The 24,568-nt window shown below is 34.7% G+C and overlaps 1 protein-coding gene across 1 annotated transcript in view; it reads left to right on the forward strand.

Moving 5' to 3' along the window:
• The window catches only part of ME1 (malic enzyme 1), a 190,322-nt gene that overhangs the window by 30,566 nt on the left and 135,188 nt on the right, over positions 1-24,568 (forward strand). Inside the window, exon 3 of the mRNA XM_027057335.2 lies at positions 1,703-1,852. Coding sequence (XP_026913136.1) covers positions 1,703-1,852 — 150 coding nt within the window. The remainder of the gene's footprint in view (positions 1-1,702; positions 1,853-24,568) is intronic.

A 24,568-nucleotide genomic window follows, 5' to 3' on the forward strand; every position in this document is an offset into this window, starting at 1 on the left:
TCAAGTATTTATTGAACATCGGCTCAGTGTCAGGTGCTCTTTCAGACATTAGGATTATAGACAATGATCTCTGCCCTCATGGAACTTAGGTAAATTATTTTTAAAAATTATTAAATACTAAATAGTAAAATAATAAATTAGTATGCTAGAAATTGACAGGTGCTAATGGAAAAAAATAGGATAAGAGGGGCTGAGAATATTGAGGGATGGTATGGTTAGTTTGCATTATTATATTGTCATATTGATCAGGATAGACTTCATTGAGAAGATGACTTATGAGTGAATAATCAAAGGCAGTGAGGTGATTAGCCATGAGGAAATCTGGGAAACAGTGTTCTTCACCTGGTATGTTCCAGGATCAGCAGGGAGACTTATGTCTGGATCAGAATGAGTGGGGAATATGGTAGATTGGGAGGGGAAGTTAGCAAGGTAATGGAGGACAGTTTCCGAATGGCTTTGAAGGCCACTATAGGACTTTGGTGTTATTCTGAGTGAAATGGGGAGCCATTCAAGGTTTTAAGTAGATCAACAAGACCTGATCTATTTTTCAAGAAGATTGTCTGCAACGTTGTGAATAGAATGTAGACTGGAAGAATATTTAGGAGACTATTACAATAATAATAATTATTAATACAAGAGATTAGACCCAGGATGGTAGCAATGAAGGTGTGTAGATTTTAGGAATATATTAAGGGTAAAGCCAACTTAATTTCCTAATATATCAGAGATGAGTGTTAGCTTTCAGAGAAGAGGAGGAAGCAGCAACGAAACAGGAAAGGAATAACCAGTAAGACAGGAAGAAAACCAAGAACAGTATGATGGCCCAGAAGTCAAGTAAAAAGAGTATATTGAGCTCTAAGGAAAGACACCTGTGTCAAATATTTTGATGGGTAAAATAAAATGAGGTCTGAGAATTGATCACTGATTCAGCAGTGATGATTTCCACATAACTAAATCAGTTTTAGCTTGGCCAAAAGTCATCATCTGCAAATGTTACAGGGGTTGGTGTAACCCATCTGTTTGCCAAACATTAGAATCCTTGTATCTCTGGCTCCAAATTTTGTGCATTTTCAAGTCTTCTGGTGAATGAAAATGAACCTAAAAAGTATGGTAAGACTGTTAAGTGCAATTTTGCAAGACTATTTTAAGTTGTACTCAATGGTTTGGTGTTATTCTATGAATTCTCGAAGGTTACAGGTAACATAATAAGGTTGGTGTTTAGAAAGGTAACTCTGGGTTAGAAATGCCTCTAGAAAGAAAAAGGACATTTGATAAAATGATAAGAAAAGTCTCTTGAACCTGCCTACCTTAGTAATTTTTAGAGTCACTGCTTATTCCTTATTGTCTACTTTTCATTTCCCTTGGTTATTCAGTACTACAAGTTAAAAGATGAAGTCTATTTACTTAATATTTAAATTCTACCTATAGTGGCATTTTCATTTTAAAATAGGGATAAAATCTTTCCAGGTATTAAATAAACCTGCTGTTTCAGCAATGATTTTAATGTTTGAATAAACCTCACTCAGGTTCATAGTTCTTCATTCTTTGAGGTGTTTAAGAATACTTCTAAAGTCCTTTTTGATCAGATGTTTTCTTTATGACCTAAAAAGTACTTAATACTTTGTTGAAAAATGGTTAAAAATCTAAGCAGCTATTTCATGCTTTGTTGGAATATAGATCTCATTATGTCCAATTTCCACAGGTATCTTCTCTTAATGGATCTTCAAGATAGAAATGAAAAACTCTTTTACAGAGTGCTAATGTCTGACATTGAGAAATTCATGCCTATTGTCTATACCCCCACTGTGGGTCTGGCTTGCCAGCAATATAGTTTAGCATTTCGGAAGCCAAGGTATGTAAACTTTCATTTTAAAAACACTTGAGTCTTTATTTTTTTGTAAAGTTTTTATAATAATTAAGAAATTATTGAATGGAAGTTAATTTTGGAAAAATTGAAATCAAATTTCATTTAAAAGAACTTCAGATATAAATATGTGTAAACATTAAAAAATATAGTATTATTTTTCTAGATTTAAGATCATGGGAAAGCATTATAAGCCAATTTAGGTTTCCTTTTATAGACAATAAATGAACTTGTTTTTTATTTGGGAAGAAAGTAATTGACCATAATTAAGCTTGACTTTGAAATGTTAATTAACACTATTTTCTATACATATTAGAAGTTAAAACAAGGATTCCAAATTTTTCTGAAAATGAATATATTTTCTAAATTAAGAGTTGGCATTAAAGTAGCTCTTTAAAAAAAATAAATTAGCTCTTTTGTTGATTTTCCTTAAGTGAAATATTAGTCACCTTTAAAGTTGTGTAAAATATAGAATATAATTTTTCTAAATCCAGAGCTTTATTTTATTAATTATATTACTTTAAATACTTTGAAGCAGGACGCATTTGAAATAAATAATAAATAATACTTTTAACAGCAGCAAAATCAAAAGCTCAAGTTGAATATATTTATGCTTCAGAACTTATAGTTCTGAATTTAAAGATAAAAAATGTTTGTAAGTTTATACCACAAGTAAAAAAGCTTATTAAAAGAACTGCCAATGGGGCGCCTGGGTGGCTCAGTCGGTTAAGGGTCCGACTTCAGCTCAGGTCACGATCTCGCGGTCTGTGAGTTCGAGCCCTGCGTCGGGCTCTGGGCTGATGGCTCAGAGCCTGGAGCCTGCTTCCGATTCTATGTCTCCCTCTCTCTCTGCCCCTCCCCCGTTCATGCTCTGTCTCTCTCTGTCTCAAAAATAAATAAAAAACGTTAAAAAAAAAATTAAAAAAAAAAAAGAACTGCCATTGAAAGGAGTGTTCCAAAGGTAATATCTGAAACTTAGATTGAATATGTGGATTTCCCATAGATAATATTGGTAATATTTAACACACTTGTGTCATGTTATTCTTTGTATAAAGAAAAGAATTGACCCCATCATCCCTTGTATAAAGAAAATAATTAGATAAATATCTGTAGATGGTCTCTTAAGTTACATTAATAGCATATATCTATATTGCATTTATAAAACAGCTGTATTAACAGTGGATACATATTTTATTAATAGAGCAAGAGTTAGAATTTAGCTGGTAATTGTATTGTGAAGAATAATTTTGGGGGGTATAGAAGTGTATTTATTTTTTAATCATACAAACAATATATCTTCATTATTGAAAAAATGAGAAAATACAAATATGCAGAAGGGAGAAATGCTTTGGAAATACCTAATGTCATTATACCAGAAAACCTTTAAATTCACACAAATATATACTGTTTTCCTTACATAAAGATCATACTATATAAGCTCTTCCTTATCTGTCTTCTCTCAATGACATGAACATCTCTCCATGTCTATAAAGTGTGTTTCTAAAAATAGTCTTCATAAAAGCATACGTGTGTAACACTCGGCTGTTTTAAAATGTAATTTAAGCATATTTTTTGAAATTGTAACTGTTTGGGATATACTGAGAAATGCTAACTATAAGAGATGTAGAGGAGCATAACTCAAAGGATTTGGGTTGAAGTTGACATAGAAGTCCCAATAGCAACAATTACTTTTTGTGCATTTAGTATACATTAGATGATTTTCTAAGGGCGGGGCATACATTGGTACACCTATAAATCTAAGAGCAGAAAAGATAGGGAGATAAAAAATAAGTGAACTGTCTAGGATGTTGGAAGGTAATAAATATTAGACAAACTAGGGCAGGAAAAGGGCATTTGGAGCGTCCATTGCTCAGTGGGGGGGTAGTTGCACCTTTAAATAAAGTGGACAGTGTAGGGCCTCATTGGAAAATGATACCATAGTAGTGAGGGGGGCAGTCATGTACATATAAAAGGAAACGTGTGCCAGGCCCTAAGTGGGAACATGCCTGGGGACAAGGAGTAGCATAGAGGCCAGTGCGCTGGTGATGTGAGAGAGAGGAGTCTGGTAGGTGAAGTCACTGGTATAACATAAATGAGAGAGCACAGAACCTGTAGTTTCTTGGAGGCTAAAGAACATTAGCTTTTACTAGTAGTCGAATGGATAGAAGAACCAGATGGCCTGGGTAGCAGGCTGTTGTCAACCCAGTGAGAGAGGATGGTGTCCAGATTAGGCCAGCATTACAGTTAGGGGTGATGGAATTATTCTGCATAGATCAAGAAAGTCATGAGGGTTTCCTGTTGGATTGGAGACTTCCTAGAGCAGTGGTTAGAAGTGGGCTCTGGAGTAGATTGCCTATATTTTCGTACTTGGTTTTGCTACTTGTTTTAGTCTTGAATACATTATTTATCCTTTGTGTGTCTTAGTTTCCGCCTCTGTGACATGGGGATTAAGCTGCAGCCCACCATCCTTTATCTACATTTAAAAAATTTAAATTTGGGATAAAACCTGATGTGTCTGAACCCATTTGGTGGGAAGTGGAACTGAATTTATATAAGGGTATTTATAGTATTTATCTGACTTAGTGTTATCTGTTTTTCTTTAGAAGTATTAATATATTGATTATAGGGTGCTTGCCAGAAATAAATAAATTGATAGATTGAAGGAAGGGGAAGAGGAAGAGATGGGGCAGGAGGTAGCAGAGCATTTGTAACAAAATGCTCACAAATGTTGAATCTTGGTGGAGATATTCATCTTATTATTCTTCCAACTTACGTACAGTATTTGAAATTTAGGTAAAGGAATGCTTTACTAACAGAGAAAGTAAAGTTCCTAAAACTATTTATATATGATATTTATATATGATCTATATGTTTATATAAATAAATATATATATATAATCATATTTATATATGGTTGCTTTATGGCAGTTTCCTTTCATGTTAATTTTAATGTGTAGATCTTGCTAAACTTTTGATGATTTTGAAGTTCTTTAATGGAATCATTCTCCTGGCTTCTCTTAGGACTGTAAAGAAAGGAACCTGTTTGAAAATGTGTTATGTGGGATATATTTAGACATTGTATTTAATTGGACAGGAAACTGTTATTGTGTTTGAATAATAATGGATCTTTAAGGCCTCATTTAGCATATAGATTATTTTTTAAAGCCAAAATTGACAAATGTCTATTTAATCTTTCTTACTGCAACAGCAAGTATTGTAAGACATTCAGAAAATGAACAGGAGGATTCCTCTTGTTATATTTACTTTGTATAATTGGGGGTAGCAATTAGGAACATAATAAGTGAACGTTAAGAGATAATAGTATAAGTACTGAGCTTAATACAATTGCAAACAGGTATATCTTTGATCTCATACTTTCTAATATATCTTAACGATATTGATGCAGGCTGGCTGGGTCCAAGGACCCAGAGGGAGGTCCCGTAGGACCAGCCAGGAGGGTTCTTGGCTTCCTGCCGGATAAAAATCAAACTTTCCAAGAGGAAGTAAAAGCAGAGTTTTTTAAGGTATGGAGAGTGTGTAGATAATGGACAGAGTGTCTGGGGGACTGAGAAAGGAAGGAAGAGTGAACCTCGTCTTTGCTTGGGGCCTGGAGTTTTTATTGAGGATGGTGGTCTGGTGCCCAGATCTTGTCAGTAATCCAAGAATGAAGAGTATTTAGGTATTCTCCATAAGTCACTTGTGCCCTGCAGCCAGGGGTCTTGAGTCAGTGGTCATGGAAAACATTCGTGATGACCCTGCCCGGTCACTCCTTCAGTGTTATCTATTGTGCTCAAAGTCTCCAAAGAAATCATTAAATCCTTGACCTTTGCAAGGAAGACATACATTATGTGTTCTATGAGGTGTGTGTAGGGGGGTGGGGCATAGGTCCTAGCAAGAGTAGAAGCAGAAAAAAAGAGAAAAAAGTAAAGAGTGAGTAAAGCAGTTTTTCATGGGCCCTTTGAGTTTCCCTGTCTCAATATGATACTTTTCTATGACTAGATATTTTTCATTTTAAATATGGCATTAAAATCTGGCTAGGTATCCAAAAATAAGTTCTTATATGAATAATTCTGCCAACATATTTTTTCCTAAGGTATGATGCTGGATTATCCATTTATTGGTCTTCTGTGGAATTTCTTTTTTCTTTGGCATAGATACTTTGGGTTTTTCAAAATGTTGTGGATAATGATTTTTAAAAATGTCGAGTTTGTTTGGATTATCTTGTTCCCATGTACCCATAACATTTTAATTCTTGCAGAATTTTCAGTATTTGGTATTGCAATATGCTTATGTCAGCATATACAATTGTGGCTAATTTGTAGATAGAGGTGATTTTTGGAGCTAGACATTCTTTTTGTATTTTTGGAGAATGCTGAGCCTACTGTGTTACTTGAATTACTTGTATTCTGTAAAACTTTTTTTTAAAAGAAAAATTTAATGCAAATTGATAATGCAGGTATACATAAAGAATCACTAAAGCAGATTTATGTAATTTCTTTGGAAATAAATATTTTTACCTGTTTTATTTTACACTGCATTTTCCAAGAATCCTCTCTTTCTCTTCTGAGCTCTTATTAGCTACATATCATTTTACCATGCCTTTGGCAATTAATCATGTGTCTTCTTTTGATATTTCTAATGTTCTATCAAAGTACTCTTGGTCTGTTTTTATTTTACTTTTTAATTTATTTTTTATTGACATATAATTGCCATAACATTATATTAATTTCAGGTGCACAACATAATGATTTGATATTTGTGTATTGTGAAATGATTACCACAATAGTTTTAGGTAAAATTCATCACCATACATGGTTATAAAAAAATTTTTTTCTTGTGATGAGAACTTTTTTTTTTTTAACATTTATTCATTTTTGAGAGAGAGAGAGGCAGAGCATGAATGGGGGAGGGTCAGAGAGAGGGAGACACAGAATCTGAAACAGGCTCCAGGCTCTGAGCTGTCAGCACAGAGCCCGACGCGGGGCTCGAACTCACGGACCATGAGATCATGACCTGAGCCGAAGTCGGCCGCTTAACCGACTGAGCCACCCAGGCGCCCCTGATGAGAACTTTTAAGATCTATTCTCTTAGTAGCTTTCAAATGTGCATTTTTATTATATGCAGTATTATTAACTGTAGTCACCATGCTGTACATTACATCCCGTGACTTATTTATTTTATAACTAGAAATTTGTACCTTTTCAACCTTTTTACCCACTTCACCTACTTCCTGTCCCCCATGTTTGGCAATCACAATCTGCTCGATCTGTGAGCTCAGTTTTTTTTTCTCTTCTTGGTCTTTCTTGTTGGTTTTTTACTATTTATTTATTCCCAACTAGATTGTAAGCATCTAGAGAGAAGGGATCATATTGTATAAATTATTCCTCTATTTCCCACGCTTTTAAGCTTAGTGCCTGGGTAGTGCTGAATATGTTATTTGGTACCTCCTAGAAATAGCAACTTAATATTACTCGATTCATTCATTCTCATAACAAAGCATAGAATACTGGTATGTTCTTTATTTCTCCTACTCTTTAAACATATTATTCTAACAGGTAAATTTTCATAAAGAATTGATTTGAACGAAATTGGACTTACTCTGAGCAATCAGGCTATGAGGAAGTAAAATTTTGTTTACATACAGACAATACAACTGTAAACTTCTATAATCTTCCTTTCAGCTACTCATTTTTATCTAGTAGATCACTGATACGATTTTGGTAAAAAGGATGAGCTAACAAAAAGGTTTGATGATGGTTTTTTGTTTTGTTTTGTTTTTTAAAAAGGCATTTCCAAAGTTTGATCTGACTAGTACCGTTGCTTGGTTTGCCAGAAATTATGGTGAAAAAAGCATTCAGTGCTCAAATTAATTGAAGAAAACCTGAATTGGCTGAAATTAAACAGGATTCTTTACTGTAAGATTTTTTGGAGTGATACCTATTTTGCAAGTTTTGGAGGGTGGTGTTAGATTTAACATAGTTAATATACCTTGCATAATTCTTGGCACAAAGTAGTGTCCCCAGGTAGTGGTTGTTACAACTGATATTATTATAACTCCCAGGATGATGATGATGATGATGATGATGATTTTGATGATGATGATTTTTTTTTAACGTTTATTTATTTTTGAGAAACAAAGAGTATGAGCAGGGAAGGGGCAGAGAGGAAGGAGACACAGAATCTGAAGCAGGCTCCAGGCTCCGAGCTGTCAGCACAGAGCCCGATGCAAGGCTCAAACTCACGAACTGTGAGATCATGACCTGAGTCAAAGTTGGATACTTAATCAACTGAGCCACTCAGGTGCCCCGTAACTCCCAGGTGTCTTGATAACTCAGTGGATGGTGGTATCATTCACCAAGTTTCAGAGTAATGGAATATGTTTGTAAGGGAGATAGTTCTTTTCAGGACATGGTGAATTTAAATGTCTGTGGGACTTCCAAGTAGGGAAGTCTAGTTGGCAATTAAATGTATGGACCTGGAACTTAGTAGATAATATAGTTAAAGCTCCTTGTATTTTAACTCCCACATTATGTATGCTACATAGATGGTACCTGTTTTGATTTTGACAATGGCAAAGGTTATCAACAAGACTAATTGTCAGAGAGTCAGTCAATAAGATGTTCTATTTTTTTTACTTTATTTTTTTCCCCAGAATATTCTTAGAGAAATGCACGAAAGGAAATATTAAGATGAACCAAAACAAAATACTAAAATAGTTTTTCAACACTTATAGTTTGTTTGTATATATATTTCCTTCACAATTCCAAAAAGGACTTGGAGTGTTTGTTATTTAAATTACGAGGACTAAGCTTTTATTACCCCAAGTGCAATTTTATATGAAGACAAATACCTAGTAATATAGAAACAGTTAAAACCATGACCATAATTAGACCGTGATTAGAAATGGAGATTGTTTACTCATATGGAAACATAGTTTTTGCAGATGTGCCGGAAGTTCAGCAAGTGTTGTAGTCTTATAGGGTGAGAGTCTTGGTTTTGATGGGAATCAATGTAAAAACAAACCTTCCCAGAGCTAATACTGCTTTAACCCAATAATGTTCTTATTCTGTAGTGCAGATTATAACTATAATAACTATCATTGAACAATTTAGAATGGACACTTTCATATTCTTTTTAAATTTTCTCATGTTAGATCTACCTGCTTTTAAAAAATTTTTTTTAAATTCTTGTTTATTTTTGAGAGAGAGAGAGAGAGTGCGAGACAGAGTGTGAGCCGGGGAGAGGCAGAGAGAGAGGGAGACCGAGAATCTGAGGCAGGCTCTAGGCTCCGCGCTGTCAGCATAGAGCCTGACACGGGGCTTGAATTCATAAAACGTGAGATCATGACCTGAGCCGAATGAAGGCAGGCGCTTAGCCAAGTGAGCCACCCAGGCACCCCTACCTGGTTTTCTTAAATGTAATCTATTTTTGTGATGTCCTATATAGCTGTATGATGGGAATTTCACTTTATTAAGCTATAAATACTTAAGTACCTCAGTAATTTATAAATCAAGCGTTTAATTTGCTTATGGGAAAGAAATATGGTTTCACAGACAGTTTTAATAACTATTGGTGAAATGTTCAACCCTTGAAGTGAGGCTGTGGCACTTTTCAATAATTTAATGCTATCTGGTTGTTACTGAACCATTGTGATGTAAACAGCCAAGTGATCTAGGGCCCAGAGGTTAATAGATATCTCTTGCTGTCCCAGATCCCCTCAGTGTCAGCACTGTAGGGTGTCTGGGAAGGGGTGAAAGCAGGTTATACCCCTATAAGAGGTCCTGGATACAAGAGGCGCCCAGGAAGACCAGGGCTATTCTTGATTGGATTTGGCTTTCTTCAGTTAAGCGACTTCAGAATCTTTAGAAAAATGTAGGCAACTTTTGACAATCAGGGAATATTTTTGCCTTTAAACTCTGGTTTAGTTTGTAATTTTTATCTTTTACTGTATTAGGATTTTCTGTATCTCTAGAGACTCAAATAGTTGATGTTTAAGAGAGTAACTCATTTTTTAATGTTTCTACAAATCATTTTAATGTTTGATGTTAATAAACTTTTCCACCATTTACCTACAATAATAAACCTTCGATTTTGATTTATACTTATTTCAGAATATTCTTTTGTTAATTGATCTCCTTTCCCTTGAAATAGGCCTAATATTTGCATCTATTCCACTTTAAAGTATGAGAAAAAGCACTGTATATTAGAATTTTTTTTTCAAAGATTTGAAACAAGTTAGATGGAATGTCTGGACTAGTTCAAATCTCTTACCTGTTAATTCAGCTGATTTTTTAGAGATAATTATTTGCAAAATTGATTTTCATTTATTATGGAGATGTAGGTAATGATTTCTTGAACTAGTAATTCAAATTAACTTTTGTTTCTGAGCAGATTAAATGCGATATTTAAGAAAATGTGTATGTGACTTGTGCTAAACAGGAGTTGAGGTAGAGAATCCTATATCTTAAGTGCTGGAAATTCAGTGTGTGCCCAGAGGTGGTTTAAGATTCCAGACTTTCTTTTTTCCTAAGTATTGCCATAATTAGGAAAAATTTAGAGAATGGAAAAAATGTAGGCATGATTCAACATTAATTCTTCCTATCAAGATCTAAGGATTGTCTAAGTGTATGCAAAGACATATAAATCTCTTCAGCAAGGCAGTGAAACTTATCTTTTACTGTAAAAGACCCTTAAAAAGTGTAAAGTAACAGTTCATCAAGTCTCCATATTCATGTAGAGATTTTAAATGTGGAAAACTTGAATGGAAATGTAAGTTTAGGATCCAAAAATAACTCTGCTACAATCCGTGTGGTACATCCAGGTGTTTTGATTTAAATTTATACACAGCATACAGAGAATTAAGAAAATTGCCAAGTTTTATCTCCAGCAGTATTTGTGAAAATACATTAATTAGGGCATCATTATGTATTTTTAAGAAGGGTTATAAATCAGTGTTGTTATTACTAAGAATAAAGTTTTTTTTTCAAATGGAGGCAATAGTTCTTTATATAACATCATGTCAAGAATATTGCATTTAGTTTGGATGCCATTCTTTTCAGGGTCGTTGGCAAACAGACACGAATGACCAAAGCAATAAGAGTTATAACTTGTCATATTAGAAAGGGTTGGTGAAAATAGAAATATTTAACCTAAAAGAGGAAACGTGAAAGGGATATAGCTAACTCTTCAATTATTTGAAAGATTTTCATGTGGAAAAGAAGTATAAACTTGCATGGTCTAGCCCCCAAGTGTAGAGCTAAAATCAGAGGATGGACATTATATTACAGGGATATAGATTTAATTTCAATGTAAAGAAAGATTTTTCTGATAATTGAACTATCTGTCATTAGAATAAACTTCCTTACTCTCCATCATTGGAAATACTTACATGGTTTGGATAATCTGTTGGTGATATATTATAAATCAGATTTTTGCATTGAGTGTGATTATAAAGTAGTTGAATTCTAAGGTCACTTTTAACTAGAAAATTCAATGAACTTTTAAAAGAGCAGCCTACAAATGAATAATTCCTAGGTGCTTGGAACATCTCACAACTAACTCACACCTCATTTCAAAAAACCCTTTCTAATTCAGAAAGTTTTTTAGTGACCACTTTAATCATAATTTTAGGAATTATTTAAAATAGTATGTTTTGAAGCAAGGATTTTAAACAGATTACAGTGATTTGATGACACATCTCATCAAAATTCCTACTCCTTCACCCAAACACACAAACACATGTCAGTTTACACAGCTGTATCCTGGCTACAATGTTTTGATTTCAAAATTTCTCCAGTTTTAATGGATAAAAAGTTTAATGTTGACATTTTCTTACTTGAAGTAATTACATTTTCTGATCTAATCTTTTCTGTGGTTTTTTTTTTTTCAGACTATTTGTTTTTCTGTATATGCTTTCAAAGTCTTGGATATATATATTTAAACTTAGTTATAGTTTAGCTAGTAGAGGCATTATTAGGAAGAATTTTCTTTAAGGCGATGTTTCTACCTCCCCTACTGGCCCCCTCTGCCCAAATCAGTAATTGAGGAGAATCGCCAGGTTAGAGTTTGCCCTTTCCAAAATTTCCTACATGCCTCTCAGGTATGCTTCTGAAATTTGGAGATTTGTTTCTATCAGTTTTCTTTTTTGTTGTTGTTTTAAGTTTTTATTTATTTTTATTTTTGAGAGAGAGAACACAACTGGAGGAGTGGCAAAGGGAGAGGGGGACAGGGGATCCAAAGTAGGCTCTGTGTGGCCAGCAGAGAGCCCAATACTGGGATGGAACTCATGAACCATGAGATCATGACCTGAGCCAAAGGCAGATGGCTGAGCCACCCTGGGGCCCCTGTCTTCATCAGTTTTCTTGACAAAATAATCTATAATTATCATCTAAGAATGCTTTTATATACCTTTAAAAATGTTGGTTATTTTATACATAAGTAATTTTATAGTATAAAGTTTAACTATTTTAAAGGCAAAATCGAAATGGTCAATTTTAGCTTCATATATGTGATATGTTCACAGTAGTAAAATTTATAAAATATTTGATAGCATTCCAAATTATATAATTATCTATGAAAGTTACTGAATTTCACTTTTTTCTAAGCAAATAAATTTCTCATTTAGCAATATACATCCTAGTCTTAATATGATTGTCTAGTGGCTGAATGAATGGCATTCATGATAATTTGGAGGCTATCATATTTTACCTATTTTACAAAAATCGTGTTGCCTTGTGAAATAAAACATTTTCACTATGAAATGAGGTAATTTATTTTAAAAGCTGAAAATGTTGTAAGAATATTATTTCCCTAATGGAAGAAGTTAATTTTTATTGACAGTATGCCAAATAAATGCCATCTGTCTGTTGAATTCAGTGTTACATTAGGATTCTTTCCAGTATTTTCTACTATGGAAGGTCCTTTGGATTTTAACTATAAGAACATCGGTTACTTTGTAGTTAATTGGTATGCTCATACTAATTAAATTTTTTTAATGTTTATTTTTGAGAGAGAGAGAGAGAGAGAGCACGAGAGAGGGAGGGGCAGAGAGAGAGGGAGACAGAATCTAAGGCAGGCTTCAGGCTCTGAGCTATCAGCACAGAGCCCAACATGGGGCTCGAACCCAGGAACCACAGATCATGACCTGAGCCAAAGCCAGATGCTTAACCGACTGAGCCACCCAGGCGCGCCCCTGCTCATACTAATTTTAAAATGAGTAGATGAATAAGAGCTTCCCTAAAATTATTTTTATGTACATTTTCATTTCACATTTATTTGGAAACAGTTGAGTTGTGGTATATTGGAGACAGAATCATTAACGTTTGGTAGTTGTTGATTTTTTCAGTCCACTCATTTTATAATTGAAAATAATCATTCCAAGGAAACACAGTGGTCACCAGGTTGTAAGTACCAGAGCTAGGACTTGAATTTGTGTTTTCTACCCTTTAGACCTCTGTGTTAGAGCTCTCCAGAGAAACTAAATCAGTTGTGTGTGTGTGTGTAGAGGTTTATTTTAAGGAATTGGCTTACACAGTTTTAGGCACCGGCAAGTCCAAAATCTGCAAGGTAGGCTGACAGCCTGGAGACCCAGGGAAGAGTTGATGTAGTCAAACCCAAATGTAGTCTGCTAGAAGAATTCCTTCATCCTTGGGAGGGATCATTCTTTTCTAGAAAGGCCTTCAACTGATTAGATGAGGCCTGTCTACATTATGGAGGGTAATTTGCTTTACTCAAAGTCTATAGACTTAAATGTTAATCTCACTTAAAAATTACCTTCACACACGCACACACACACAAAATTACCTTTACAGAAACATCTAGTGTATGACCAAATGTCTAGATACCATACCTACCCAAATGGAGACAGAAAATTAACCATCACATCTTTGCATACCAGTGTTGAGTCTTTTTTATCTTAGATTGATTATGTTTTCTACTGAGGTGGTCAGAGAAGCTCCACTCTTACGTAGTTTCTTGAACCTTTCCTCTAAACTATTAAGATTATTAAGGTTTGTTAATTAAGATTATTTTCCCAAATACTACAGTATATGCAAAGAATTTCATATCTTGTTTTCTAGATATATCTAATAGATATTTCATAGGAATATTGCTGAAATACAGTTTTTCTTTAAAAAGTTTCTACCACAAATTGAATTAATGACATTAATTCAACTGTTTAAACCTGGTTTTAGAAATTATCAAATAATATGGTTGATCAGTCAGTTCTTCCCAAAGGTTTTTGCTTTGTTTTCTTCTTCAACTTTGCCACTTCATCAGAATCTTTTTGCTGATTCTCTATGCTCATGGTTTTTCTCTCCTTCTTTTCTTTAACGGAAATGTAGTAAAGTGCATGCCAGGCACTTTACTAATCTGAGTGCAAGTAAATGAAACACATATTTCCTGTCTTTGTGGAACTTACAGGTAATATTCAAGTGAACAAAGAAATACATGAGCACAGCTTGTGTTATGAAGGGTATGAACATAAGGCAGTGATAAAGAATAACAAGGGAATTTCCTTTCAGAGTGTAGTCAGAGATGTACCTCTGAGGAGACAGTATTTAAACTGACACCTGAAGGATGAGGAGTTGGCTTGTAAAAGCCAGGGGAAAAAAGCATTTGAGGCCGAGGAAGTAGCATGTTCAAAAGGTCTAATAGTGGAGAAGGTGGTTTGAGATGAGGTTTGAATAAGACAGGAGTCACATGCAGGGCCTTGTGGATCCTGGTAGAGTTTCATTGTTATTCTTAATCCATTTGGGAAGCCATTGAAGTATTTGAAGCAGAGGAATGATTGCATTGTCTTAAAAGTTTTGAAAGATTATCCTAGCCGCTATGTGGATAAAAGATTGGAAACGAGAGGCTAGAATGGAAATAGGAAGACCAATAAGAAGACTGTTGTGATATTGGCCCTCCTTCCATCAATCCGAATCACTGAGCAGACTTGATCCTCTTAGGATGTGGAGCAAGGAGGTCAGGCAAGTCCCTTAATCCTGCAGTGATGGCTGTAACTTGGTGGATATACAACACATGGTGTATTTAACTGACCCTGAAAACATTAGCAGGAGATAAGAAGATCTGCTGTCCATAAGAATTTCTCAAGCATGCAGGCTTATGGCAGTCCATTTTATTTACAACCCAAGTCAGTACTCTTATGATCTTGTCCTTTGTCCACTGCACAAATCCATCCTGAACCAACTCTTTCTTTTCCTTCAAGGAAGAGCTAATTAGACAATGTTTATACTGCCATAAAATACTATTCATTTCTATGCACCTATTTTTTAAATTAAAATATTATTAATGTGGGGGTGGATTTCTATCACTCTGCATAGTTCAGTCTCAGCTGGACCTTCTATTGCACAGAGTTTAACTCCAGCTGTGTTCTTGGCTCCTCTCACTCTTGTGGTTGTAAGAATGTAAACACTCTGCAGCTTTATCCTCCTTATCACATATATTCTTTCCCACGTCCCCTATGAATTCATTGGCTTCACATTTTATTTCCATGAACTAAACCTAATACGTTTCCCCTCTTCGATATATTTCCTTCTTAATCTGTACAACTAAGTGCAGTGATCCATTCCACCCACTAAAATGTCAGTGCTCTCTAACGTTTTCTTCTTGGTTCTGTTACTCCTCAGCTTAACATCCCAGTCCCCAGGTTTCTTAACACTGTAAGTTGCAACACGACCCACTCAGTCACCTAAACCAGATACCTCAGACATAGTCAGGGTTTTCCCCCTTCCTTTTCCTTTTGAGCCTTGCCAATTTTACCTCTTAATTATCCATTGAATCTCTCATCCATTCAATCCTGTTGCCAGTCTTTTAGATTAGACCCTTCTCATTTCAAAAGAGAGGGAGTTTCAAAACGGGATGCCTAATTATATCACTTTCTTGACCAAAACCTTTGACTGACTCTCTATTTCCACCATTGAAAGTCCAAGCTCCTTAGCATGGCTTTCAAGGATTTTTGTAATCTGGCTCCTTTGCTTACTTTTCCGTCTTCATTGTTAACCTTTTTCTGCTCTTCATACCCAGCTCCCCACCCCAAGTCAAGTAGCACCCATACCCCTGGGTGGTTGCTTTCACACTAACATAGAGCAACTGACTCTTTTCTGTCTATCTGACTGTCTCTTGACCATTTTTTTCTTGAAGGTAGCAATTCTGTACACTTCACCTCTACCCTAGAACCAGGCAGAACTTTGCACAGTTTTTGTTGAGTGTATAAATGGGTGAGAGAGTGAATAAACATTCCCAGCCCAGAGTGTGCTTTGGACCTGAAGAGGCTTGGTGTAAATCTCTTTATTGCTTCTTATTAACAGTGTGATCTTTGGTCTATAATGTAAATTCCCTGATCTGTAGTTTCCTCATCTGTAAAATTACTATTGTGATTATATTTAAATAAGATGATCTTTTTTAAAACTGTTGACAGGACGTACATGGCAGAAATTCTATAGTTCTCAAGTATCAAAATCTTAGGAAGCAAAATTTCTTTTTGTAAGTATTGAAACTTAGATTTAACACTGACTACATAGTTATAATTGGAACATAACTTGTTATGTTATAAAATGTATTTAGAAAAATGTAAGAAAAGTCTGGGTATCATGTGAATCATCAACCCAAATTATTTTTAGGATTAGAAGATTTCAAAAAAATGATATTCAAATATAAGTTATATATTATAAATATGATTAATGGAAATATTTCTAAGACACTAGCCAGTAAAGACTTATATAAAAAATTACCAGGAGCATGTTTTTTTTTAAGTATTCATAGAGCACAAAGGAAGTTTGTATGTTATTTAGCCTCATGACCAGTTTATTATATTAGATAGTTCCAAGGAAGTACAAATATTTCTGAAAACAGATGGGAAGTGTTAAGTCTAAGCAATAATTGAAACTATATAAAGCTTCTCAAGGAAACCCTCATCCAGAAAAAATCTATTTAATATTAGGAAATTCTCTTTTTTTTAAACATAAGGTGAACTCACTAATTTTTCCAGTAATATACATGAGATCCTGATGTCACATACGTTTTTTTGCAAAGATTTCTACACCAAATTTAGCTTCTAATTTATTATTTTGCAGTTATAAGACATTCCCAACATGTGACTGTTAAAGTCTTGGACGTGGCAATGTGGTTTCTTTTTCCTTTATTACTCTCCATTATTTCTCATGTAACAAATAGAGCACAAAGTTCACTAAATAATGTGGAATGTTGTACTAATAAAATTCATTTTATTAGTAACATAAATAAGGAAGTAATTTGAACTCTGTGTGTATACTAAAGTATGTAACTCACTAACATGAGGAATGCCAGATATATATATGTATACACACACACACACACACACACACACACACACACACACACACACACGACAGCTTTCTTCTCTTATTTGGAATGAGATACATTCCTCTAAAAATAAAAAATACAAAACAATCTCAAGGGATGATATTCTTCACTCTTTACCCAAAGAAAACCACCAATGACTAGGGTGGGAAGAATTCCTTGTGGTTGGAAAACAGATGAATAAGTTGCTGGAAGTCACATTTATGTATTAAGCTACTTACAAGAAACTTTTTATATGAAGGATTTCTATTGTCCAAAGTATCTGCTAACTGTGACCTTGAATTTGTATAAAAACTACCCTCTAGTCATCCCAATCAGTAGGTAAGTATTGAGCAGAGAATATACCTCCTGGTTTGATTTTTTTTTTAATGTTTGTTTACTTTTTTGAGAGAGAGTGCGAGAGCAAGGAAGGGGCAGAGAAAAAGGGGACAGAGGATTTGAAGGGGCTCTGCACCAACAGCAGAGAGCCCTTTGCAGAGCTCAAACTCACAAACTGTGAGATCATGATCTTAGCTGGAGTCGGACACTCAACCTACTGAGCCACCCAAGTGCCCCTCTCCTGGTTTGACATTTTAGCTGTACAACAAACTATTCTCAGTGAAGTGTATTTTTGGTTTATTCAACCGGATATGCAGGCATTCATAACTTAACATTATATTCTGTTTTGATTAGGGTCCATATGAGAAAGAAATGCCAAATAGAATAGATTCTTCTATATCTTTTATTAAAACTTCTAATGGAAACAATATCTAATATATTGTTCAATGTCCTTTATATAAAGAATATTTGATAAATTCCTCTCAAAATTGAAGAAAAGCTTTTTTTTCCCTCTTCCCAGATGCCATGGTATTACTTCCTTTAATTAGACTTGAGAACTAACTTCCTTTCACCCTTGGACTTTGGCTGTATTTTGTACTCAATCACAGTAGTTTTTTTAAAAACCATTTTCTTTTTCCTGTCTCTCCCCAACCCCCATTACATTCTCTTTAATGAGTATGTCTTGCAAACCCAGGTTTTTGGCAGTCATAAGCCCCTAAAATTTTCTCCCAAGCTAAGTGAAAAGTGCATGTCCTCCTTAAAAAGGCATCTTACTAGGATTTCATATCTGCTTTCTTCTCCAGGGTTGGGTGGCTTCCTGCAGCTCAGAGAAGACAGACTAAAGCTTGCCAGTCTTCTGGATTTCTGTCACGTTTCTATGATTTGAATGATTTCATGATTTCCCCGAATCTGTAACTCATATTGGTTACTGCCTCAAATCTTTATAAGTGAAAGCATTTATCTATTTGTTGATTCCGTTTTCTTTTAGTTTAAAAGGAAAACAAAAGACCAGAAACTAAAACCATCATTTTAGTCTTTGTTTTAATGCCTTCTAAGCAGCAGTCTCTTTGTTTTCCCAGGTATGAATATGTGACATAGTTAATTAGCAAGGTCTTGAGCTTGATGGCTGAGATCCCAAATGTTTCATACATTTTTCTTTCAAATAATTCTTCATCAACTTATTTCTTCTCTCTTTTAAACTAATTTGTTATATATTTGGGAGCTTGAAAGATTAAATTCTTTTGATTACCAGTATACTGCCAAATTGGTATAAATTTAAAATTTCCAATAATGATACTCTCAAGCATACTTGAGAGTAACTGTGGTAATTTCACCAATGCCAAATGATTTTCTTTCCCTTTCTGAAGAGGCATGCTTGATAGAAACTTAATTGTTTCCCCTAATAATTCTGGTCATATAAATGGGCTAGAGTATAACTACACCATTGGGAAGATTCTGCAGCTATTCACAATGTATGGGAAACACAAACCCTTAGAAAGAAGAGTCTACAAATAGTAAAAAATAACTTTCAAAATTCATATGTTTCATCTTAAATACAGTGAAAACTATTTTTTGGATTCTAAATAATTGCTAATCCCTGTCGAAGTGCATGTTCTCTTGGTATGCCTCTCAACTGATTTAAGAATTTTGCTCAGGGGCACCTGGGTGGCTCATTTGTTTAAGCATTGCACTCTTGATTTCGGCTCAGGTCACGATCTCATCATGGTTGGTGAGATAGAGCCCTACATCGGGCTCTGTGCTGACAGCGTGGAGCCTACTTAGGATTCTCTATCTCCCTTTCTCTCTGCCCCTACCCTGCCTCAAAATAAATAAACTTAAAGAGAAAGAATTTTGCTCAGTTCTTTGACCAGTCACATTTACAAATAAATTTTATTTAACACTGAACTTGTGCATCATATAGGGAACTAATATCTGTCAACATCAGTGAAAATTCAACATCATTGAATTACTGTGTATCAGTGATCATCATACTATTTTGCTTGCACACCCCTTAAGAGAATTTTGAAAAACTGTCCTTCTTGACATCTAAGGGGCATCTGGGTGGCTCAGTAGGTTAAGCGTGCAACTCTTGATTTTAGCTCAGGTCAGGATCTCATGGTTTGTGAGATGGAGCCAAGTTGGGCTCTGGGCTGACAGCACAGAGTCTGCTTGGGATTCTCTCTCTCCCTCCCCACCCTTCCTGACTCCCGCATGTGCATGCATGTGCTTTCTCTCTCTCTCTTTCTTTCAAAATAAATAAATAAACATTAAAAAAACTTGTATCATAACTGTGAGTAATTGCAAGGAATGCAGTTTCCAATATATTTAATTATTGACATATCAAAATAAAACTATTATATTTCATTTAGATGTATCCAATGGGATACAGTTTTATATAGTCATTGTGTATTTAAAATATATAAAAACAAATGTTTTTTAACAGAAATATTATAAATATCTTGGGATTTATATTTTCATTCCACTCCTATTCATGATTTTATCCTAAATTAATACATTTTAATGCTTGAAAGTCTTTTATTGATCAAGCATTATACTTCTGTGCAATGAAACTATGTATGAAGTGACATTAAGGTTCCAAATGTTAAAAATTTATTAGGATTATTACTAGCATATAATTGATCTAACAACAGATATGTGTGTTAAATTTTGATTATTAAAATAAAAACAATTTTATTGGAAATAAATCATTTAGTGGAATGGGAATTATTTTTCCCCCCTCCTGATTCATGTGTATCTAGATGTATGGTAGTTGTGGGTAGACAATAATTATTAGGATTAGTTTTATTCCTGTTACTTATTCCTGTTGCACCTTTACGTGCTACAAAATCTATTCATGCAAATACATAGATAGGACTGGAGAGAATTTTGTTATAGCAATATCAGTTAATTCTTTGAACTCTTTCCAAGTTATGTCCCCAAAGTTATATAGAGATATATCATAAACATTTATTTTTAATGACTTGCCAAATGACTATCAATTATATCTTCCTTCAAAAATGTTGAAAGAATTGGAAACCATCTGAATTGCAAAATGTTTTGTTACCCAGTTGTTAAGAGTCAGAACTTATTTATTTATTTATTTTTAATTTAAAAAAAATCTTTATTTATTTTTGAGAGAGAGACAGAGTGTGAACAGGGAAGGAGCAGAGAGAGAAGGACACACGGAATCCAAAGCAGGCTCCAGGCCCTGAGCTGTCAGCACAGAGCCCGACACAGGGCTTGAACTCACAAACTGTGAGATCATGACCTGAGCCAAAGTCAGATGCTCAACCGACTGAGCCACCCTGGTGCCCCAGAGTCAGAACTTTTTTAATTTCTGAGAGGTATCCCAGAATCTTTACCAAGACTTTGCAAATAGCTGCTAATGTCTGTTATTCTTCACTTGTTAGCAATTTTGTTTAACCTGATATACTCAGAAAGGATTGGGAAAATTGAAATATTAATTTCAGTACATCTCTTACAGTAGACTTTTAAAATATCAAATATGTTTATCTTAAGCTTTTGTCAAAACTTAGAAGTTGTAGATTTAGCTAATTCACTTAAAGTACTTGCCATATACCTTTATTGGCCTAATAGTCCTTTTTATCAAGTCTTTCAGCCAAAAGACTTTCTGCCAGTTTAAATGCATTAATATTTCTTTTTTGAATATTATGAACACCAATGAGAAATAATTTATAGCACACATCTTGTATGGTTGATTATTGAAAGTCATTACATCAAGATTAAGATGGTATAGTACAAAATAACTATAAAACAAGTGTATTTCATTCATTTATTATATAGCAGTGTAATATATAGCTGAGATTATCAGTTTTTATGAAGTAAGGAGTATGAAAGAAGGCATATTACTTTGGTAAGAATGTATGTATGCATGCATTAAGTTCTGATGTTGGGCTTTTAGAAATAATTAAATATATGTAAATAATAAATACATTAGTTTTGTCAGACATGATGATCAAACTCGACATAGTAAAAGATAAAAATACATATTGCTAAAAATAAATTGGTTTGGTGGCTAATAATTTTTCCCTTGATACTAAGATATAGAAAATATCCATTTTATAAAATATAATAATAGGATTAAGTATAAAAGGAATAAATGTATTATAAATTTGATAAAATTATATATTACCTTATTAAAAGATAGACCTTTTAGGGGCGCCTAGGTGGGTCAGTCGGTTAAGCGTCCAACTTTGGCTCAGATTATGATGTCTCAGTTTATGGGTTTGAGCCCTGCGTTGGGCTCTGTGCTGATAGGTCAGAGCCTGGAGCCTGCTTTAGATTCTGTGTCTCCCTCACTGTCTGCCCCTCCCCTGCTCATGCTCTGTCTCTCTCTCCCTCAAAAATAAATGAACATTAAAAAAAAATTAAACCCCTTGAGACTAAGATATAGAAAATATCCATTTTATAAAATATAATTGTAGGATTAACTATAATAGGAATAAATGTATTATAAATTTTATAAAATTATATAATAACTTATTAAAAGATAGATCTTTTAGGGGCGCCTGGGTGGTTCAGTTGGTTAAGCGTCCCACTTTGGCTTGGGTTATGATCTCACAATTCGTGGGTTCAAGCCCTACGTTGGGCTCTGTGCTGACAGGTCAGAGCCTGGAGCCTGCTTTAAATTCTGTGTCTCCCTCTCTCTCTGCCCCTCCTCTGCTTGAGTTCTTTCTCTCAAAAATAAATGAACATTAAAAAAAAATTAAAAGATAGACCTTTTATTTGATTGAAAATCATATTAAATTTTTACATGTGTGCTTTATCCAGTATATCCAGAAATATTTAGTCATTTGGGGAAGTACTCAGTTATATTTAAAACAATCAGTATCATTAACTGTTTTCTGCTTCTAGCTGTTTGAAGATTGCTTTCTTTCTAGTAGACATTCTGACTATTGAGAGTAACTGAAAAGATAGATTTCTCATTAAATATGTGAGGGATAAAATCCATTTTCAGTGCGTGGTTCTTTTGCCTTTTTGTGGTGTCTCCCTCAAGACAGGCCAGCTCCCACTGATTCACTCTCTCCTGTGTCTGAATTCAGAGCCCAAATACCCTCCTTCTGGTGCCTGTACACTTTACTTGTAAGAAGATTATGTGAAAGATAGGGCAAGGTAAGCCTTACCAAATCCAATAAAATCCCAAAGGTTTTGTACTTTGGGACAATGCATTATAGTAAAATTCAGGATAGGTGATATGATGTCTTGCTTTTATAAAATAGGTCTTGTGAAAAAGGAGATAGAGAATCAATCTGCATGAGTGGATTAGTCTTTGGAGAACCACACCAGGTCATAGTAGATCAATTTTAGGAAACAGAGAAATGGAAGGTAAATATAGGGAAATTGATTCCCTTAAAATTATAAATGCATTTGTATTCCTTGTACAAATATGTCTCAACTGTATCTGTCAGTCATAGGGCTCTAAGAGCAAGTGTTCTAAGAGACCGGAAATGGAGTTGCTAGTCTCTCGAGAATTAGTTAGAAATTAGCAGTTACTAATTAGTAGTTAGTGTTAACTGCCATACTGTGTTGAATGAAGAGCAGAATCAAGGAGGGGACATAGACCCCACATTTCTATGGGAGAAGTATCAAAGAATCTGTGGCTAACTTTAATCCGACCCGCCTGCTATGTGCCAAACATTCTGTTAGGTCGTTGTAGTAAAATCATGCACAAAACAGACATAACAGTTTGCCTAATGAAGCATATGGTCTAATGGAGGAGGTAAACCTTAAACAAGTAATAACACTGTGTGATAAGCACTGTGATAGAGTACAAGGGAATGATAGGAGGGGTCCCTAACCTAGACAGAACTGGAGTAAAGCACAACTCCCAAAGAAAGTAGCCTGAGAACTCTATTATGTTGACTTAATGCTGTTTAACTTTGTCCTTTAATTTTCTAGAAGTCTTCTTACATGGTGATAATACAGCTTTGATTTTTGAAAGCATATTTCTCACTTATGCTTGACTTAAAGCAAACCAGCGGAAGATTTCCAGTGATTGTAAATTTGAATTTGTGGGAGGATGGTCTAAATCTGAGGGAAAATGGACATTATTTGGTTCTTGGAATAAGACTGAGGAGAACCAGTTTCTAGGACCCAGCAGTGGCAACCTCCCCTGGAAAACCCTTTGGAAAAGTGGCCTCATATTAAAGGAATTTGCTTGAACTGTATTTGGCAGTATCCCAAGTCTGCCCATGTGGCTTATATTTTTCTGTTGATGAATTTTCTTTCTCTGAAAAGGAAGGGGAAAAAAAAAAAAGACTACCTAGGGACAATGCCTGTCTGTACACAGCAGTATTTTTCTTTTAGGTTAATAAAAACTATTCCTGTAATTCTTAGCATATGCATATGGGGTCTCTCAGTTTTCTTTAATATTAGAAAAGGAAATGGGATTAATTGGTTAAATGCTTTGATCACTAATTTTGGGCTTAGATAAAATAGTCTGCAAGAATACTTCCAAAGAAAGTAAAGATTAGCAAAAGGAAAGACTTCTGGATAAAGGCCCAGAGTTAAGACTGTGGGATTTACTTTATTAGCGATTTGAAAGGAACCCGAAAACAAAGCTTCAACTAAGAACTGCTTGCTATCCAAGAATGCTGTTTATCAGAGAAACAAGAATGAGGAATTATATGTTAGTCCATTTATAGCAACAACAATGGATTAATAGAGGTTGTTACATTAATGCAGAGATTCCCCAAAGACTTTGGATATGGGATGGTGAGCTCAAGCGTAACATGTAACATTGGAGCAAATCTTAAAGGCCTGAACAAAGTGTTACATGTGTAGAAGCAGTTGAATTCTTCTGTATCGGTTTTTCATTGCTGCTGCTTGTTCTTAGTGCTTTGACTTCTTGCATCAAAAGCAGTGGCATGAATCTAAGTGCACTTCCATCACTGAGTGTCTCTATTATTTCCGTTCTTGGATCCTACTGCAATTGTCAGTTTATACTGGCTCTGGATAGGCCTCTCATTCCATAGACATCAAGTAACTGAAGGATTTTTTTCCCTTGCCTTGCCAATAAATGTC

The sequence above is a fragment of the Acinonyx jubatus genome, chromosome B2, assembly GCF_027475565.1.
Source record: "Acinonyx jubatus isolate Ajub_Pintada_27869175 chromosome B2, VMU_Ajub_asm_v1.0, whole genome shotgun sequence".
Classification (NCBI taxonomy): Eukaryota; Metazoa; Chordata; class Mammalia; order Carnivora; family Felidae; genus Acinonyx; species Acinonyx jubatus.